At 50.6% G+C, this 19,062-nt stretch overlaps 10 protein-coding genes across 10 annotated transcripts; 3 read left to right on the plus strand and 7 right to left on the minus strand.

The window, feature by feature from the left end:
* Positions 1-718: 718 nt before the first annotated feature.
* On the minus strand, positions 719-1,153 carry CC77DRAFT_947082 (HET-domain-containing protein; the record flags this gene model as incomplete). The annotated part of the gene is made up of 1 exon (XM_018535120.1): positions 719-1,153. A coding segment is annotated over one exon (435 nt), but the record flags the coding sequence as incomplete, so codon positions are not given.
* A 238-nt stretch (positions 1,154-1,391) lies between these two features.
* Positions 1,392-2,991, plus strand: CC77DRAFT_1025029 (alpha/beta-hydrolase). The gene has a single exon (XM_018525990.1). It carries the CDS (start codon positions 1,623-1,625, stop codon positions 2,496-2,498), a length of 876 nt encoding a protein of 291 aa, XP_018380696.1. The 5' UTR covers positions 1,392-1,622; the 3' UTR covers positions 2,499-2,991.
* On the minus strand, positions 2,524-2,952 carry CC77DRAFT_1066170 (hypothetical protein; the record flags this gene model as incomplete). Its single annotated transcript, XM_018528878.1, has 1 exon — positions 2,524-2,952. One exon carries the CDS (start codon positions 2,950-2,952, stop codon positions 2,524-2,526), a length of 429 nt encoding a protein of 142 aa, XP_018380697.1.
* An 807-nt stretch (positions 2,992-3,798) lies between the features above and the next one.
* On the minus strand, positions 3,799-6,879 carry CC77DRAFT_946712 (hypothetical protein; the record flags this gene model as incomplete). The annotated part of the gene is made up of 2 exons (XM_018535102.1): positions 3,799-5,871; positions 5,974-6,879. 2 exons carry the CDS (start codon positions 6,877-6,879, stop codon positions 3,799-3,801), a joined length of 2,979 nt encoding a protein of 992 aa, XP_018380698.1.
* A 95-nt stretch (positions 6,880-6,974) lies between these two features.
* Positions 6,975-8,319, minus strand: CC77DRAFT_1079917 (hypothetical protein; the record flags this gene model as incomplete). Its single annotated transcript, XM_018529305.1, has 2 exons — positions 6,975-7,978; positions 8,034-8,319. The coding sequence occupies 2 exons, from the start codon at positions 8,317-8,319 to the stop codon at positions 7,392-7,394; spliced, it is 873 nt and encodes a 290-aa protein (XP_018380699.1). The 3' UTR covers positions 6,975-7,391.
* A 1,606-nt stretch (positions 8,320-9,925) lies between these two features.
* Positions 9,926-11,853, plus strand: CC77DRAFT_456775 (hypothetical protein). The gene is made up of 2 exons (XM_018531772.1): positions 9,926-10,303; positions 10,357-11,853. Exons 1-2 carry the CDS (start codon positions 10,051-10,053, stop codon positions 11,706-11,708), a joined length of 1,605 nt encoding a protein of 534 aa, XP_018380700.1. The 5' UTR covers positions 9,926-10,050; the 3' UTR covers positions 11,709-11,853.
* A 255-nt stretch (positions 11,854-12,108) lies between these two features.
* CC77DRAFT_1066174 (hypothetical protein) lies at positions 12,109-12,536 on the plus strand (the record flags this gene model as incomplete). The annotated part of the gene is made up of 3 exons (XM_018528879.1): positions 12,109-12,145; positions 12,196-12,288; positions 12,340-12,536. 3 exons carry the CDS (start codon positions 12,109-12,111, stop codon positions 12,534-12,536), a joined length of 327 nt encoding a protein of 108 aa, XP_018380701.1.
* Positions 12,537-12,610: 74 nt separating this feature from the next.
* On the minus strand, positions 12,611-14,596 carry CC77DRAFT_1013229 (hypothetical protein; the record flags this gene model as incomplete). Its single annotated transcript, XM_018523819.1, has 2 exons — positions 12,611-14,474; positions 14,520-14,596. 2 exons carry the CDS (start codon positions 14,594-14,596, stop codon positions 12,611-12,613), a joined length of 1,941 nt encoding a protein of 646 aa, XP_018380702.1.
* A 960-nt stretch (positions 14,597-15,556) lies between these two features.
* Positions 15,557-16,507, minus strand: CC77DRAFT_1066176 (NmrA-like family protein; the record flags this gene model as incomplete). The annotated part of the gene is made up of 2 exons (XM_018528880.1): positions 15,557-16,162; positions 16,214-16,507. 2 exons carry the CDS (start codon positions 16,505-16,507, stop codon positions 15,557-15,559), a joined length of 900 nt encoding a protein of 299 aa, XP_018380703.1.
* A 510-nt stretch (positions 16,508-17,017) lies between these two features.
* Positions 17,018-18,745, minus strand: CC77DRAFT_1079924 (cytochrome protein; the record flags this gene model as incomplete). Its single annotated transcript, XM_018529306.1, has 6 exons — positions 17,018-17,196; positions 17,249-17,325; positions 17,379-17,995; positions 18,048-18,436; positions 18,490-18,628; positions 18,683-18,745. 6 exons carry the CDS (start codon positions 18,743-18,745, stop codon positions 17,018-17,020), a joined length of 1,464 nt encoding a protein of 487 aa, XP_018380704.1.
* Positions 18,746-19,062: the final 317 nt, after the last annotated feature.

The following is a 19,062-nucleotide window of genomic DNA, read 5'->3' on the forward strand; positions in this document are numbered from 1 at the left end:
TGGAGGAGGACCCATCTACTGGCAGAGCAAGAGCCATGCGCAGGGATAATCCGTCAAGATTCGTATATCGACTATCATCAAGATCGCGAAGCGATAAATGCGCCTGATGCCGTAGTTGCACGTTAAGAACGTCGTGCATATGCGTATCTTTGTCTTCTTGGTTCCTGAGTATTTCGACCCAATAATGGTATGCAAATTGGAGCGGGTATTCAATAATATCGCGCGCCAGGATGCACTGGAGAAGCTGCCATACGGTCAAGCTGTAATCAATCATACCAATGAGCTCCGTGTCTTTTGTCCGTTCCCCAACAAGGCCTAGTAAAGCAAATACGGCGTCCTGTGGAAGGGAGCATAGCATGTCGGCAAAAAGTGTGAACATCTGCTCAAACTCTCGAGAAAGGTGTCCTCGCCGGAAGGAAACCAAAAACGACGCATTGGAGAGATTTATTCCATCTGGGGGGTTTTCAGTCCAATGGCGCATAATGATTTCAAATCTGCGGGCAGAAAGCCTGCGACTTCCCATTAACAGAGTCAGATCTTTAGCAAGCAAGAATTCCTGCACAATCCAGATCCTCGACCAGTATTCCGCTTGTATCAAGTATCCCGCTTGCTTTTCGTGTCGCAAACACCGACGCTCATCTCTGCGACGCCAATAGAGGAGATCTTTTACACGATGCGAACTGAATATGCTGGTATAAGGCATCGCATTCTTGAGGTTGAGCCAGCAGTAAACGCATTTCGCATTAGAGTATATCCGCTTCATTTCTTGCACCTGATGACCTCGTTCGTGGATGTCGTCTTGGTTGATGCAGATGGCATCTATCCATATAACTTGCGATCGGTGGCGGCTGCGAAAGGCTCGCAGAAAGCGAAAAAGGTTACTGCGCACTTGGAAGGATTTGCCATTTATGACTATCGGTTTTGAAGGCTCTGGAGGTCCCCAAACATACGACCCAGCGATGTATTTGTCTTCTTCGCGCGAGATGGAAGCGGTATACAATTCGCATCGGATCCGTGAAATTGAAATTGGGCTAGGCAGCACGCGCAGAAGTCGAAAACTGTCACCATCGTGTGGAAGAGGCGAATACTGTGTGGAGGCGACGTTGGGAGTTTCTGCTGAGTTGGGCGATCCATCGGCGACTAAGGCGTTCATCGACATGACGGATATGGCATATTCGTGACATGAGAGAGAGATGCAAGAAAAAGATGAGGAAGGCTGAATGTCAGAAAAGGTGCGGCTGAGCGAATTTCATATTGGCAACCGCTCTGGGGGCTGCTGCGCCTCGCCAACCATGAGACCACCATGTCATGCTGCTGCATGTAAGACTAGCGCGAGGCTGAACAACACTATGAGTTGACCTGGTGTATCGTAGATGAAATTACTTGCTTCAGTCAGACACTTTCAGCATTGATGTTTGCGACGTGAAGTTGGTGTCGGAGGTGGGCGTGGGGCGTCGTTCAGGCCACCAGCTTACATGTCCCAGCCAACGTCAGCAATCTTAACAACTGAGCTACATCGTAGGTCAGGAACTGCTTAAATCTGTTCGAACTTCTCTCTAATCCAGAGCGTCTTGCAAAGCGCGTATTAACCCTCAGTTCAAGAAACTCAGGAACAGCTCAAGATGTCTTCTCCAGCAACCCCAGTAGTCCTCATCATACCTGGCGGCTGGCACAAACCCCAATCCTACATAAAACTGCACGACGCACTTGGTTCCGCAGGTTTCAGAGTTTCCATACCAGAGCTGCCCTCCACCAATGGCTCTCGCCCACCGAATGCAGATCTATCTGCCGATACCGCGCACGTACGTGCCACTGTAGAAGAACTTATCAAGCAAGGCGATGAAGTAATCGCCTTGATGCACTCCTACGGCGGGCAAATCGGCACCAATGCCCTGTCCAGCTTTTCCATCGCAAGCAGACAAAGAGCAGGGCTAAAAGGTGGCGTAAAAGACCTCATATACATGAGCGCATGCGCTGTATCTGAAGGAAAGAGCATGATGGACATGGTCCGGCACTTCGGCCACGAATCACTTATACCACTAGCCTTCGATTTCGCAGATGACATGACGTGCGTGAGCCGCGATCCCAAGTCTTTGCTTGTTGGCGCGGATTGCGGGCTACCGGCTGGCGAGATCGACAAGTATGTTGACACCCTGGTACGCTGGAATGGCCAGTGTATGTATGATGTGCTCACGACTGACCGTTGTGCGTGGCGCGATATTCCGGTTACGTATATTCATTCGGCGAAGGATATGACCACTCCGTACGATTACCAGAAGTGGCTTGTGGAGGGTATGAGGAAAGAGGGTGTGAGGATGCAGACTGCGACATTGGAGACGGGTCACTGTCCGAATTTTACGGCGACGCAGGGTGTGGTGGATGTTCTGCGGAAGGTGGCTGCTGGTGAGCAACTGGAAGACAAAAAAGAGGTGGAAGAGATCGCAAGTACAGAGCGTGTGCAAGATGCTATTGCAGGCATCGGAGCTGAGAAACCTTAGTGTCTATGAGGGATACTAAGCCAGGTCATCCTCCGAATCCAATCAAGTCGCCATCCTCCCATTGTGACAGCTCTTCCGCCTTCTTTTCCCACTGATTTATGAACCATATTGGCCAAGTTCTCGCGCACTTGCCATACCTCTGTCGGAGGTTCTTCGAGACTGTGTGAGCCGAATGCAGGTACGTCGCTCTGAAAACGTCCCAGAGCTGCCTACATCCCTCGCTTGTGACAGTCGGATAGGGGAAGTATGGATCGTTGCAAGTCACCGCTGTGATCAATTGCTGAATCGCGTCTTCGGGTCGTTCGAACGAACGTAGGGAGGCTTTGCCAAAGTCGAGGACGTAGAGGCGCGTGCGTGATGCCTTATGGAATGGTCCTTCTCGTCTTGAGCTCAACTTGGAGACTGGTGCGCCTGGAAATGGGATTTCTTTGACAGATGGGTGCTTCTGAGACATGGTGATAGTTGTGCCTAGAGGTATTCGAGGTTTATACTACCGTTAGAGTGCTTGTAAAGTTTAGTGCATACTTCAACAGATGCGATACATGCGCCGGAGGTTATCCTGGCTCATTTGGCTCATATGATGGTGAGCCATGGTTGTTATGCTGTGGTTCTCTAATCCAGGCATGCCTATTGGGAGCAATGGAAGAACGCGTAAACGTCATTCTTCGTCTCTCCTCGAATCCTTCGTACTGGTGTGAGGGACTGCGGAAAACTGTTGATCTACGATGGTTTGAATGTGCGCATATCGAGTTAGTCTGAACAGACCGGCCGACGGGAACCCTGTCTATGTGGTGGTCGTGTTAACGTTCGTGTCCGCAAAACACAACAGGCTCGCACATGGATCGTGCAGCTACCTCATCACAACGGAGCTAGGCTCGAAGCGGACAACATGTGATTGCGCGACATCGCGTACGCGCGCTTGAGCCAGCAGTTGATACCATCGAAGGCATGCTGCATAATGCAAAAAAAAAACTATGACATATGCTGGGAGACGGTGTGTCATCTGATGAATTTGATTACAGCGACTCTTTCGATCATACGTCACAACGATGATCCGTAACAGGACCAACAAGGACGATGAGCACGGTGCTACTACAGAGTCTACATGCAGTACTCCATTCATGTAAAACATCTCTCTGCTTTGATTCGAGTCTTGTTTTGTACATAGTCTGGCTAATACCAGCTTGCCATTTTCCTAGCGCATGGCAGAACTTTGAGGCTCGCACATCTTTTTATACACATCTTCACGGTATCCTGTACATGTTTCTTCGTCATGATCAACCTCCTCATATAACCTTGTTTAATCCTCAACAAAGAACCTCGCTGCAAAGACGACGTCACTCTCTGTAAACACTCCGAACCTCTCGCTCTTGACCTGCCTTAGGATACCTTGTTTGTTCTTCTTGTCCTTGCTCTCCGCATACGCGATTACGCAGTCCCTGTTCAGCGGTGGGTTGTCGTTGGTCTTCAGGCGGTCGGGGCTGCGCGGCTCCTTGGGCAAGGTACGGTGAGTAATTTTGCGCTTCTTCGAGGCTGAAGACTGGGATGAGAAGGGATTGTGAAGTGAAAGTTGGGGTGTTGCAGAAGTTGAAGCGAGCTTCATTGGGGATGGAACGTGATTGCCGCGTCGACGTTTAGGTGTGGTTTTGCGCTCGGGTGAGCCATCTGCCTGTGGTATGGGAGCAGGAGATGACTCAACGGGTGCTTGAGGCAAACTTGTGTGTGTAGTAGGTTCCATCTCGGGCTCAGGGGTCGTATGGAGGCTCGAGAGAGGGGATGATGTATCGGTATCCCATGCTTTGGGAGTTTGAACAGTCGGCACTACGGTGTTAGGCAGCACTGCCACATCAGATGCATTTCCATGCTTTTTAGAAGGTCGACATTGTCGCAGTCGCGCAGATGCCTCACGCAAAATTTCTTCTGGATCCTCAAACCAGATTGGATTTGCCTTCGGGCCTTGTACACCGAGTATGCCGTTACTAGAGGTTGTGCGACGAGAAGATCTTTCCTTTGTGACACGCAGATTTTGATTGCTCATATCGGTACCAGGCTGATCACTATCGGACCTGGCCTTCGCAACCTTCTCCGGCTCGTGCTTCAGCTTGGATTTCTTAGCATTAACAGCGTGCTGACCAGTCAAGGCGTTTGCTTGGAAAGCACTGATTGGCTGATGCTTGTCCACAGCCACAGATATGTCTGGATTTTCGTGCTCTGAAGATGATGCGGGTGCTGGTGTTCCTTTCCGGACAGAACTCTTCCGTGTTCTGGAAGTGCCTGTGAACGTCCTTCCCTGCTCAACGGGATTTGCGTGTTCCTTGTCGCCATGGGTCACTGTCTCTTGAGTTCCAAGTTTAGCTGGGCTATTGAGAGACACGCCAATATGCTGTGCAGGGTCCCATCGGTGGTCCACCAATATCGAATACTTTTGTCCATGAATTACCAAGCGTTTGACCTCGACGCTGAACTTCGCCTTCTTTGTCTTTTGTGAGGAAGAAGCTTTCTGTGGAGAGAGACTTCGCTTTGGCTTTGTAGGTACCGAGTATAGAGCTGCTGGCGGTAATGGCAGCGATAGTCGGCGGTCGAACGGCAGAAAGGGCACTTGCGGCGGCGTAGACTTCTGAAGCCCAGCAAAAGCTGTAGCCTGTGGCAACATGTTCGGCTTGTAGACCTCAGATCTCCCAGCGAAAGAATGGCCGGTTCCAGACATATTGTAGTTTGGGAGTGAGAAATGGATATTAGGAAAGTTACTGCATGGTTGATTAGACGAGGAGTATGCATACAGACCGGACATTGAGGAGTTATGTTCAAGTCCTGGTATCAATGGAGGGAAAGATGACACAGCCGAATGACCTGGGCCCTGGAGGTTCATTGGAAAGCGACTCAGCGGACTGGAAGATTGGCCGTCGTTGTCGAACGGGATCTGACGCATGAGATCACTAGGCGTAATTCCTGCTAGAGTTGGATCTGAGAATTGAACGACATATGGTGAGAGACGCATTTGGGGCGTCTGTAAGTATGGAGTAATATCTGGATACATCATCTTCGGACTAAGGCCTGCTTGCGACGTGATGTCCACTTGTTGCTTGTATGCTCTTTCTTGCTCATGAGCCTGTGCATGTACTCGTGCAAGACCTGATGACGACGGCCAATCTGGGCCTGTTATTTCTGGTGCTTGGAGCACCGTAGTCTTTGGTTCAATATGGAGAGGTGGTGGGATAAACGGTATCAAAGGACCCATGGCCGGGTGCTGTAGAGCCGATGATGGAACATGTGGTATGTCCTGTGTCAAGCGTACTCTTGACTGAAGAGCCTGTCTCTTGCTGTAAGAATCATAGTCCGGATCGCTATCTCCTTCTGCATCCACATCGATGACCTCTGAGCTCGGCTGGGTGGAATTTTGGGGTTCCGCATCACTCTCGCTCTTACCAGGCGTATCTGTACGTAGTCGCATGGTAGTGCTGTCAGCATCGGGCACGAATGGGTAGCTCTCATCAACCATGCGCTTCGGTGCTTTCAGATAGCCTACACCGCTAGTGAGCTTTCTACCTTCGCCAGCAGTGATGATCACATCGATGATGCCAAAAGTCTTTCCACCCGGCTTCTGCATATTGCGCACTTGGTCCGGCATTTGCATTGTCGCAAGCGCACAAAGGAAGTCAGCAGTGGGAGGCCTGTTGCCCTCTTCGTCTTGGCCTCGCTCTCGCGCTTCGATTTGGAGCGCTTGACAAAGGTGTAGCCATCGCTGCTCAACTGAAACCACTGCGGTGTTCTTCCTAGTATTGCCGTCTGCTGCCACTTCAGGCGACAGGATCACCCAAGGTCGCTCAGCAAGGAAGTCGATCCTGGTTCCCCCGAAGACCTGATGGTTACTTTTCGCTCCGGACCTGACATCGTGGGTGGGTATAAATAGACAGGCGGAGAGCGTCCCGTTGAAGAAGACCTCGATCTTGAGGGATGTTCTCTGATTGTAGAGGCCAGAGACGTAGGTCTTGTCGGAGAGATTAACGTGGAGGGCAAGTGCTTTCGGTTCGCTGAGTGAGGCGGCATCTGTGAAACTGCGGTCGATCGCAGTAATGTTATCGGGGATGTGGACAAGGTGCGTACCTGTCGTCGCTTCCGTCTTGTCATATACATCGTTCTTGACCCGAGTCTGCATGAAAGGTGCGTTTGCGACCCAATTGAGCTGAAAAGCGTATTCATCATCGGGGAAAGGCACGACTTCCTCTTTCAGCAACTTCCTCTCTAGGAGCCTCCTTTCAGCCAATTCAGACTGCTGCTTGGCTGCGTCGCCCTTCCTTAGTATGATTTTCTGTGTAGTCGAGTCTTCGAGCGGCGTCGCGCTCAGTCTCACCGACAGGCCACGCGCGAAATAGGTAGGCATATTTAGAGCAGGTGAAGGAATGTACAAGTATTATAACATGGCTGTCGCGAGAAGCAAAGCCGCGATGCCTGGCGACTGGGTGATTTCTAGGCGATTGAGTGCGCTGATGCCGTCTAGAGTGCGTCGAATATGGCGGGGTTCGGGGTAGTCGTTGTGGTGACCGAGCGCTGTTGTTGTCGCGTGACTTATATCATGGGTTTCCATTTTGGGTAGGCGCCCTCCAGTGCTCTTTCCACGCGTCCTCACCGCAGCCAAGATTCCCGTGCTCCGGTGTCCCATTCAGCCGCGGCCTCAGATGTTCTACAAAAGAGCATCTCGCTCTCCATCGCCACTGGAGATCAGGCGAGAAAAGGAGAGAGTCCACGATCTTCGGGTAGGCCGACTCAACGACGAGAAACATAATGAGAACACCGGGAGCAGACTTCATGATGATGTATAACAGCAGAAAGGGATACCTACGAAATGAAATCGCATTGAATAGTGCAATCTCCTTGCAATGCATTTGTAGGAGCTCACAGCTCTATCTCACCCCCAGACTCGACGAAGCCACCACCACTTCCTTGCTGTTCAGTGCCATTGACGCCCCAATCATCAGTGATGATACCAATCGGTGGGCCGCCTAGGACATCACCTAGCTCGCCTATTGTCTTCTCATACACGCTCGCAACACCACGCTCTTCCCATTCGTCGTCTTCCTCATCGTCGTCATTATCTTCAAAACCTTCAAATGTCACGGTGTCTTGACGTCCACCTGTCTCTCCCTCTCCTTCGGTATCAGTATCTATGGCCTCACCAACGTCATCCTCGTCGCCGACTACACTGTCCCCGCTCATGACTCGTGTGACGGTGAGCCGAGTCCGATCTACAACACCCTTCAAGCGAACTTTGTCTGTTGTAGTGATTGTGCGGCCATTCTCAAAGCCAGGCAGATATTCGCCAGACGCAGTGTCGTGGCCAGTGAGTAGGGAGGAGAAGGCGTAGTCGAGCTTCGAAAGTAGGCGGAAGGTAGCCTGGGCAGAACGCGTTGAGGACCCGAAGAGAGGGAGGAAGTCGGCGGTGAGGACGGCGAAGTTCAGTAGGTAGGGAATTTGGAGATTGGCTACATATCTTAATGTTAGCGAAGCTTGTTTCCAGGACGAGAGCGGGTAGCATACGTGACCCAGATACCCAGACAACATCTACTAGGCCGTCGAGATCTTTCGCGACCTCCCAAAACGCTTTGTATCCCTCCTCCTCGCCCGGTACAGGCTTGAGTTTGCGGTTCGTCATGCGATTGTCTACTCGCTTCTGGATTCTGTTGACGCCATGGTCGAGGTATCGTATCAAGTCAGATTCTCTTGGCCCGCCAGGCTTCAGTGGGTGTTTGCGTGGTTGTGGAAGAGGTGACGCGTGCTGAGAAGGCGCCACGGATGACGCTGGCGGGGTAGGAATCTCAGGCATGCTGACTGTATGCTTTCGCGTACGATTACTGTGTGATATGAAGGGAAGTCTTGCGCACTGTGTACTGCTAAGGTGGCAGATACAGATGTAAGGTGGTGAGTAAGCTGTGGGGTACAGTCGTCATTCTACGCTGAAAGATGAGCGTGCTCCCGTTTATCGCGTGCGTGCGAGGATGGATACGACTGATGTCCTTTCAGATGGAGGCCTGCACACGTAGATGTTGCGCGTAACCTAGACGTGGAGTTCCTGATGATGAAATGACGTTCACAGGTGGTAGCTGCGTTGCTGCCATAGCTCCCACCCTGTTCACATCACCCCGCAACACTAACATCAGAGCGTCTTCCAGCTTTCGCCAGATCTCCAGATTCGCAGGCACTTCCATTGTAAAGAGGTCGTCAGCAAACTTGGTCATTCTGGCTATTCCTCGCGCTCACATGCCTGCACATCTTTTCGCCAATCTGTTATTAGTGTCTTCTCACAAATCAAGTTTTGCCGGAATACTTCCAGCACGCTAGGCAGCGCCTTCAACAAAGAGTCGCAATGCGTCTTTTAAGGAAAACGATCATTTTTCCGTAAGAATCGCAACACGACGGGAAAGTTGCACATTTCGGAGTTGCGTTGCTTCGGAGTTCAGCTGCTATTCCGTGCTACCAATATGGCAAAGTAAGACGCCTACGACATCGGCCCGCAGAACTGCTGCCCCTGAGTGGACAGTGGGACGTGATTGCGCTGATTAATTCCCAGCGCCCTTCTTGAGCGCTGCGCGTGCGCCCTACATGCCAATGTCGACATGCATACCCGATTAAGCCACCAACCTAGCAATCTCACATGCTCACACGCGGACAATCTGAATCATTTGCAAAGTCGCCCCTTTTCTAGAAGTCTTTTCTAGCTGCAAGAGAGGAAAATTTGTTAACAAAAGCAACATCGGAGTGCTCCGATGGTTGGACGAGGTTGAAACGCGACATTTATTGACTCTACCATTTAACGGCATAACGTTGAAAATTTGCAAAGAGACCAATGACACAACGTATCCACTTGTCGTGTACCTTCAACGCGAGCAGTCAGGAACGTGTCGCGCTTGGTCTACTTTTATGGTATGAGATCGTGTAGGGCTGCTTTGAGGCTCCAACTGACCGCTAGAGTACCGCCATGGCTGATCGGTGCGCTCCAAGCTAATGCGATCATGACGGAAAAGATCCCAGAACCTGGCTAAAGCGCCTTCGAGACCGTTGACATGGTGGAGACTTTCTGGTGTCGTCGTGTACTCAGCTTCGAGAGGTGTAGATGCCCGCACCTACAAGGGCCTAGCGCACAACGCTATCGGCGTATAGGGCGTGGTTTGTGGTGGAGGATGGGTGACTCCCCCGGTTGGCGAATCCGACGGCAAACCTGCAAGCGCATCTCTCAGTGCATCCTCCATGTGCAGCCTGCAACCCTTCTCATCACTTATCCAGCCCTGGTACTGTGCCGCTTGTAGATGACTCAAGACAGGGCGTGCCTGATTGTTTTGTATAAGAGAACCCGAGGCCCACTCATTCACAGCCCTGGAATACAGACATCTTATCTTCACTCGCCACCAAGACTAGTCTTATCGCTTCCTATTCGCACTACCCCAGCTCTCCGCATTCGGGACGTCTTATCTGAGGATCACAACCCCGCTTTTCGTGTGACTATTCCCTTGGCTGTTGCTTTCAGCTCGCTGGTCTTGAGACACGCGACATCTTCAACATGCCTTCTTCATCGAGCGCGTCGTCGTTTGCGCCGCCAGACAGGATGCAATCACTTGGGAGCCAGATTGGTTACAAGGTTCGCAACATCTCGCATTATGGCGAACCAACAATTGCGATCGACCTCAACGAGACTGGTGGCCACAGTCATAAGTTCATCACAAGCTATTCTTCGATGGATACTATCGAAGGCACAGTCACTATAACCGCACCGCACGACATTCGCTTTGAGGATATCGATATTGCATTCACCGGTAAGAGACGACTAGTGTTTTGGGATTGATGGTCATGACCTAACGCAGCACAGGTACAAGCCAGGTATACGTCGACAGGATGACAACCTCCCCCACCATGACTGGGCGGACAGAGGCAAAGCACCGGTTTTTGACTCTTAGACAACCAATAGACGAATCAAACTTCCCCACTCCAAGAGTATTTGAAGCTCACAGAGCTTACAAGTTCCCATTCACATTCACCATCCCATCGCAACTACTTCCAAAGGCCTGTTCACATAGTGTAGCCTCAGACCACATCCGCGACATGCACCTTACGCTTCCACCGAGCATTGGAGATCCTGATCTTGCTGGCTTTGGCAGTATATTACTCGATGATCTTGCACCGGAGATGTCAAAGATCACTTATGGAATTCGAGTCAAGATCGCGCAGAACCGGGGATCAGAAGGCATGTCGCTGCTTTGTGAAAAGCTGAAGAAAGTTCGCGTCAAGCCAGCTTTTCCAGAGCAGCCTCCACTGAACATTGATCACAACGATGAGTACCGGTCGCGACAGGAGAAGACAGTCAAGAAGGGTTTGTTCAAAGGAAAACTCGGAACTTTATCCGCGAAGACCGTACAACCGCCACCCCTTGTCATACCAGGCGCACGCACAGAAGGAAGATTAATCACGACCATGGCCAAGTTGATTCTTCGATTTGATCCCACCGAAGAGACCAGCACACCACCGAAGCTTGGCTCGTTGTCGACGAAGATGAAGGTCTTGACCTACTATGCATCACTTCCCCGACAGAATCTCCCAACACGATCAACCCTTGGCTTCGACCTATCGCAAGGACTATACTCCGAATACGTACCCCTATCAAATCTCTGCATTGCTTCCGCCCAATGGGAAAAGCATGACTCGGCACAAAACCCCAGTCCAGAAAGCCTAGTCCGACGCGATTCCGGCATCAGCGACTGCTCGACTATGAGCGAAGCAGAGGAAGCCTTCGCCATGGGCATTCTACCCGCATCCAAAGACTACAAGCAAGGGCTGTTCTACACTGCTCAAATACTCGTCCCGATCACCCTCCCCACAACACAAAACTTCATACCGACATTCCACTCCTGCCTCATCTCACGGACATACACACTTGCACTGCAGTTTTCGGCCCATGGCAGTTCAAGCATACATCTTAAGGTTCCTGTGCAGATTTGCGCCGAAGGCAGTGACACTGGTATCGAGAATGCCAGGGCCAGGAGCGTGGAAGAGACTGCTTTCAGGGCTGCAGCTGACGTCTTTGCGCCGCGTAGTGTTGCGCCTCCGAGTTTCGAGACAGCGAGGAGCGCGAGTGTTGGGGCGAGAGACGATATGCCGCCTGGATATTCGGCGTTTGCGCCGTCGACTACGAGGTATAGTGTGAGTCACTCTGTTATCGCTTGAATATGTTGTTACGGCAAGAACGGTCATGACGATGGGAAGAGCTTCATTGCGCAACAAATTGGCGACGAATGAGACATGTCCTTGATACAGATTGATTTTGATTTCGGGCGTTTGACACAAGCGGTACCAGGAGTTTTCGTCACAACCGCAGCTTACTCTCGATTCGAGTAGCTTCTTTTCATTACTAGATCATCAAATAGATACCCAGTATACCCAACAATAAATATAATGCATTGAAATCTAATTGTTCGTTCTTGCCTCCGCGATTACCCAGGTCATAGATCGTGTGATGATGGCTTGGCGTGTCCGTGCTCCTCCCGCAGCTTCCCAATCACCCGACTCAGTCATCAGCACAACATCACCCAATCATCGTTCTTCATCAAGACAATCAAACCCGACAATGGCTGAGCATCCTTCTTTCACATTGGCAGGCTTGTGTAAGTGCTGCAGGGGGTCTGCGTATCCACAAGCTGACTGAAAGATGCAGTGGCTGTCGGAGGAACCGCGGGTTTTCTCCGAACACGCTCAACACCCAGTCTTGTCGCTGGGCTCGGATTAGGTGCTTCGTATGCTTTTGCAGGTCAGTACTCCAGCACATGTGCTTGTAATATCAGCTGACTTGCGATCCAAGGTTACCGCATCAAGCAGAATCAGGACTACGGTACTGAACTCGCGCTTGGCAACAGTATCATGCTGCTAGGTTCGGCTATTCCACGCATCATGAAGACGGGCGGACGCGCACCTGTACCGATCGCATTGGGTGCGACCGGTGCGTTGGCGACTTATTACTACCAGAAGAAGGTCCGCGAGTTTAGGTATGGCGTATGAGGAGGATCAAGGCTCCACCAAGCGAGGACTTGCATGAGGACGACGACCATGTACGATTACGCGGGACACCTTTCCTATCCTGCTTCACTTCTAAGTATCAACACTCCACTCCCGTCTTTTTCCACTGAGTACATCCTCTTCTGTGCCTTCTTCTCATCTTCAATGCTTTCCAACTGCGGAGTTTGCTGCGCAATCATCATCATACCGTCAAGCTCCACCCACGGACCCGGCGCCATCCAGTACCGCAACGTTTGATACATGCCAAAGCAGAAAGTCAGCAGCACAATCACGAGAACGGCGACCGCTGCCCACTCCCATTTCAGACGCGGACTAGATCCATACAGCTGCCACTGAATAGGGTAAGATGAGATTTTCTCCTCGGGTCGAGCAGGCAGAGACGACGGGAGAGGAGACCAGTACTTATTACTCGTGCTGAGAATATTCTGCAACAGTACACCAACGATAATAGACAGGCCCATGGCGTCGGAATTGACTACCGGATCAGCGGTCTGCATATTGCGGCTCATGAGCAGAAATTGGGGTAGCAGTCCTGTCGAAGGGACCAAAGGCCCAAGTCTCGGAAGGATGTCGTGCGCCTGACCCCCCACACCACGGGCAACATCCAAATCGCTTGTAGTTGCTGGTTCGTACACGATGTTTTGATGCCATTGAGTACCATACCCGTTGAAGCTGAGATCAGGGCTTTCACTATCAACAATCCACACACTGACCGCGTACTTTCCATGTCGAAAGGTGCTGGAACACACGGCGCCAGTAAAGCCTAAGGAAGAGACTGGTCCAAGGTCGATTGAGATTACTGCTCCAGACGCGTCATTCTCAGCTGGCGGCTGAACGTCGATCGAACCCTCCGAACTTGAGGAGACCATTGGGGTGCAGACTGTATTGAGCACTGGCAGCACTAGCGTCAAGTTACCGGTCCAGCCAATAGATGAAGATGTCGGTTGATGTCTCGTCTTCTTGAGCCAGTCGTAGATATTCGTTATCTGCCCATCGTCCGCTGATACCGTCTCGACTACTCCATTGGAACGACCGAAATCGGTATTGAGCGCAGTCCAGCGCTTCCATGAATCTCCGTCCAAACGGTAATCGTAAACATGTCGCCAACCTTTCTGACTTTCTCTAACCGTTGACACCATATGCGTTAAGCCGACAAAAGTAAGAGAAGCAGACATACCAAGCGCCCAGTCCCATAGAGGGTAGCCTTCCCCTCCGATGTTTGACTGACCGACACCGACCATATTTCCCCAGTCCACGCCTTGCAATAGGACTTTGGGGTACTCGATATGCATAATTTTTCGATCGCCTGGCGTCGTTCCCCATTTCGCTTGCAAGTTAGGGTACCATCGCTTCTTCGGTATCGCAACAGTGTTGATAGCGAGACCTTGCAGCATGACCGAGACAGATACGCAAAGACAAAGAAACAAACGAAATACGCTTCTCCAGCTCCATCTCCAACTCGACCTCCGGCCCCTTGTGATGAAGCTGGCAACAGTCATCCAAGGCTTCGTCAACTCATCCTTCAATCCAAAGTCATTGTACGTCGCACCGTGTCTATCGCCTACAACAGCAGGAGCTCGCGCCATCCAGACTGTGAGAAGAAAAGACGCCATGTACTCCAGAGAGCTCACCAGGATCACGTCCAGACTTTTATTGAAGAAGCCGAGGAAGGCTAGCTTGAGATCCGCGTCCACTTCTTCACCGAACACACGACTGAGGCCTATGGAGATGTATGTGCGCGTTGCTCCAAGTGTGGTTCCGGCAGTAATGATGCCAGTGGCGACGATGCGGATGGTTATCATCCAGTAGTCGAAAAGCTTGAGTTGCGGTCGCGTTACGCTCGCAGGACGCCGTCTGGCTTCGAGGAATGCCGCATTGGCTTTAAGATATGTCGCGTTGGCAGCCGCGGCAACTTCCTTTCTACGTAAAGTCAGTATTGTTTACTCACAGCTACCAGATCATTACATGAGGATTGTCAAAACTGCTGCTCCGTAGTCGCGCTTCCTGCGCGCTATTGTCTTTGTCGGGGCCTTTGAGGCCATGCTGTTGGCCTTTACACACGTCGAACTCGAAACATCTGGAATACGTCGGAAGGCTGTTCACCCGCAGTTGTAGTTGAAATGAGAAGGAGGTTCGTGGCCGACGCGTCTCTCACGTTACGCGAGCATGAGGCTGAAGGATCAATAGGGTGGAGACGTATGCGTGTTGGCCCCATGCATGATAGCCACAAGCTGCACGTATGCTCTTATCTGTGCGACCAGAACTGCGCTATTTCCACCAATCACGGACTGAAAGACGATATGGTCATTATACAATTCAGGCTACATCGAAAAGAAGGTGGAGGTGCTCGGTTCCGATAATCTACCAACTACAAGATGGATCAATGCTGAATAACTCCACATCGGGCGCCATCCCCGAAAAGAATCCGTACTACCTCCAACAGATGTCAGTATCGATTTGCAGATCAGCGGCTCACGGCAAGGTGGACAAGGGAACACAACATGGCGCTCACCCCAGGGGATGGAGATACCAGAGTACTACCCTCATTCAGAGACTAGAGTAATCTTTTCGAGGCCGTATTGAGACGACCGCTCTCACAAAGTGCTTTCCGGATCCATCCATAAGAAGGTGCTGTGTCTTTGAGTTCTAGACAGCATACTCCTCAAAAAGGGGGAAATAAAGGTTCTACCATCGTTACCATAACGCGATGGATTCCACGTAGGACGCATACTGTGGAGATCTGAAGACCACGGTGCCGTATAGGTCGACATCGTACGGCCGTAAAGAGGCGATCAAAGAATCGAGCGCAGCAGAGGCGCGTGGCAGAAGCCCAAGGAAACCCACGAAGCATCCCACGACTTGGAAGAAAAGTGCATCGAATGAAAATCCACAATGTTCATATGTCTACACTACCTAGATCGGAGCGACTGGATAAATGGTCTTGTATTCCGCCTAGTACGGCTTAGTCGCGAGCGATTTATTAGATGATACATCATCTCTACTTAAACATCTGAGTTCTGGCGGAAGAAATCTTCCAAGCTGGTTTGCTTGACATTAGGAAATCGAGCAACATCCACTGGCTCAAAATCCCAGGACCGACTCGGAATATGGACCTGATAACAATACCATATATACTCGTACCACTCTTTCTTCTCGTACTTGGCTCTCGCATCGTCCAATTTTGCCTTTGCATCCTCAATCGTTCCTAAACAGTTGAGAGTGACATGCCCACGGCCACCCGTTGCCGCTTTGTACGCACTGGCAATGTCTTCCGGCGAGGCCTGAAAGCTCTGGACGCAAACGAACCCTCCTTTGGCCGCATCCGGAGCGGTGATTGCCTCGAGCGTGTAGTCGGCAATGTTATCAGCCGTAGTGTAGCGCGTTTGAAACGTCGACGGCCCGTAAAAATTGAACGTCTTCGATTTTGGGTCCCAATCGCGAGGGCTATTCCTGAAATACCACTCCACGATCGCGCCGGTAAACATGTAAATAGGCTTGATCGTCGAGGTCAATTCGGCCTGGTGAGCGAAAGCTTTAATTATGTCGTAGATTTCATGACTTCCAGGTGAGAGGTTCCAATCGTAGTTCCAGGAGCTGGCATGGAGAATCTGGATGGGCCCTAATCAGTCTAGTTCTCAACATTGTGTTGTATATCTCACCTTAACACCGGCACGCTCAGCTGCTCGCAAAAGCAACAGTTGCGTTTCTAAGAACATTTCGGGTAAACCGGCCAAAGCGCAAATGATGGCATCGACGCCCGCAACGGCCTTATCCATTGCAGCAATATCGTGCAGGCCAACCATGGGCTCAAAGCCTTCGAGCTGATCGTGTACTTCCTTCGGAAGCTTCCTAGCACTGCGAGCTAGACCTCTGACCTTGTGTCCCCGAGCAATCGCAGCCTTTGCACAAGGGAGACCGACAAGGCCGGTGATCCCAGCGATCAAGATAAGCATGTTGGTTGAAGCGCGGCGATGATTTGGGAAATTGGATGGAAGCAGTTCGAACTGTTGGAAGGCTGTATCTGTTCCTTTTCACAGGATATGTCGACGACTAAATAGTCAGAATTGTTCCGAGATCGCTACGTCACACCCTCTCGCTCAATGCCTGAGCCCGAAGGCCGAGAGCCAAGAAGATACGTACTCTCACTAGTAGTCTGAAGTCGACAGCCAAGGAGATCTACTGTGTCTTGAAGCATTACCGAGGCGCCCGCTGTCTTTCAGGAATCTCGGCAGTGACTTCAAATCAGTCATGATTGGAGATAGCAGGTGGCTTTCGTGTCCTATTTAATTCTACATGTGTGACTACTATCAGGCTTTTCTGCGTGTCGCTGGCCTTTGCTGGTGTCGTGAAATCCTTAGCGAAGACGTTCTTCTTTGAGGGGAAGGGGTGGTTTGCTTCCACGTAGTAGTCACTTTTAGGTGAACACTATTCTGTAACAGTACAGGTTTTGATGAGTCACTATTCTAGCTACTGGTTATAAGACATCGTTTACCTCGAGGGTACATAATGAAATAAACGACTTGCTCCATTTCCTTGTCGGTAAATCCATGTAAGGTCGATACTCTAGCGTTTGGAAAGCGTTTGAAAAACCTTACAGTAGCCGCACGAAGCTCCATTTGCGCCAGATTCAGTCCAATACAGACTACTGTTATCAGCGATTATGGTTAAGGAGTAAATGAGGGTAGGTGGTATACCTCGAGCACCAGCACCAAATGGCATCCAGGCGTCTTTCATCTCTTTTGTAGGTGACTCCCATCTCGAAGGATCGAATCTAGTCTCACGTTATCTCCTGGTTCTCGATCATGGTGTTGGAGCCTAACTTACGTCTCGGGATTGGGGTATATGCTTGCATCTCTATGCATACTGTACGACTGGGTCTGCACAACAGTACCGCCAGGCATCCAATACCCATCAACGTGAGCTCCGCCCTTTGGAATGTCTCTTGGTAAAGGGGCCGGCGCGGAACCAAAGACTCTCAAAGTCTCCTGGATGACTTGAGACAGGTACGGCAACGCCTTCAGTTCTTGGTCATTGTAGTCAACGGGCAAAGATTTAATTTCCCCAAGAAGTCTTGCCTTAATCGAATCATCTCGACAAACGGACCATGTGAGATAGGTCATAGTAACTGAAGTCGTCTCGCTTCCAGCTGTTATGTAAGCTTGCGCGTTTGATATCATTTCAGCTTCGGGCATGCTCTCTCCGACTGCCTTGACAAGCTTTGTAAACAAGGTAGGTTTCGGATTCTGTGGTTCGGCTTCCATGGTAGTCTTGTAGCGATGAATAGATTCTTCAGCGTAAGATACCATGCGCTGTGTTGCTTTGTGAGCTTGAGAGAAGAATGGTAGCGGGACGTACGAAGCCAACTTTACGATGGAGGGGAAGGCTAAGCGAACGCTGTCGAAGGTAGCATTCGCACGAAGATCTTGCGTGTATTGGTTTTCCTAGTGATGTGTTAGCAATCTAGATCTGGCATCCAACAAAAAAGGTCTTCACCTTGCTTTGTTCCAGCATACGGAAACTGTCACCGAAGGTTAATTCTCCAATGACATCAGTTGTGAAAAATGTCCACCACTTTAACACGTCTGCTGCACCACGCTTCTGCATCTCCAGACCAATCTTTTCGACAGCTAGATCAGCTCGTGCTTTCGCGACATGTTCTACATCCTTCAAGTTGGATTCTGAGAGCGGTGCAGATAGAAGGCGTCGATTCCGGGAATGAAAATCAACATCTCGAGTACTGAAAACGTTGTGGGACCCGTTCCCACCTTTCAGCCGCTCATACAACTCTGATTTCAGAAAAGGGTCCTTGAAAGAGTGTATCTGTTTGGCCCCAGAGACGGAGGCAATGTCAACTTCGCGAGGACTAATGCGCACAACTTTGCCTAGAGTCACAAGTAAGCTACATATCCGTGGGCTTCGAATTTGATCTACAAACCATATCTTTCGTGAAGCATGTGAATGTAAGCGGATTGGTTTCCATAAAGCCAGTGGTAGGTTAGAACCGCCGACGTCCAACGCGAATACCAGGGGCCAGGAACGCGCGAAAGAGGATTCCATAAACCCTTGGTAATTGTCTAGATACTCGCCGTTAGAACAGTTATCTCTCTTCTCGATAGATAGTATCATACAATCGATAGGAAAATGATGCTAGCTATGAGAAGCCATGTAGTCGTGCTTAAAAGAAAAGGCATGGTTTGTCCGCTTTGGATCAACATTAGTGTGTAGAGTAACAAATCAACAACAAAGATAGTTCAAGTACTAAGGTTTGGTTGTATGAGCTATCCCATCGTTATCTACCCTTCGCATCTACTTCAGGGTGCTTGTTGTGACGTAAAGCCCAAGTCGCAAAAGCCCGAATCGCGAAAGGCCAAGTCGCGAGAACCCCATTCTCGGGAAGCCAAGTCGCAAGAAGCCAAGTCGCGAGAGACCGAGTCGCGAAAGTTTATGTAGCGAAAGCCCGAGTCGCGAAAGCGCCTGCCACTCCCTAGGTAGCCTTGAGCCCTACTAC

The sequence above is a fragment of the Alternaria alternata genome, assembly GCF_001642055.1.
Source record: "Alternaria alternata strain SRC1lrK2f unplaced genomic scaffold CC77scaffold_26, whole genome shotgun sequence".
Lineage (NCBI taxonomy): Eukaryota > Fungi > Ascomycota > Dothideomycetes > Pleosporales > Pleosporaceae > Alternaria > Alternaria alternata.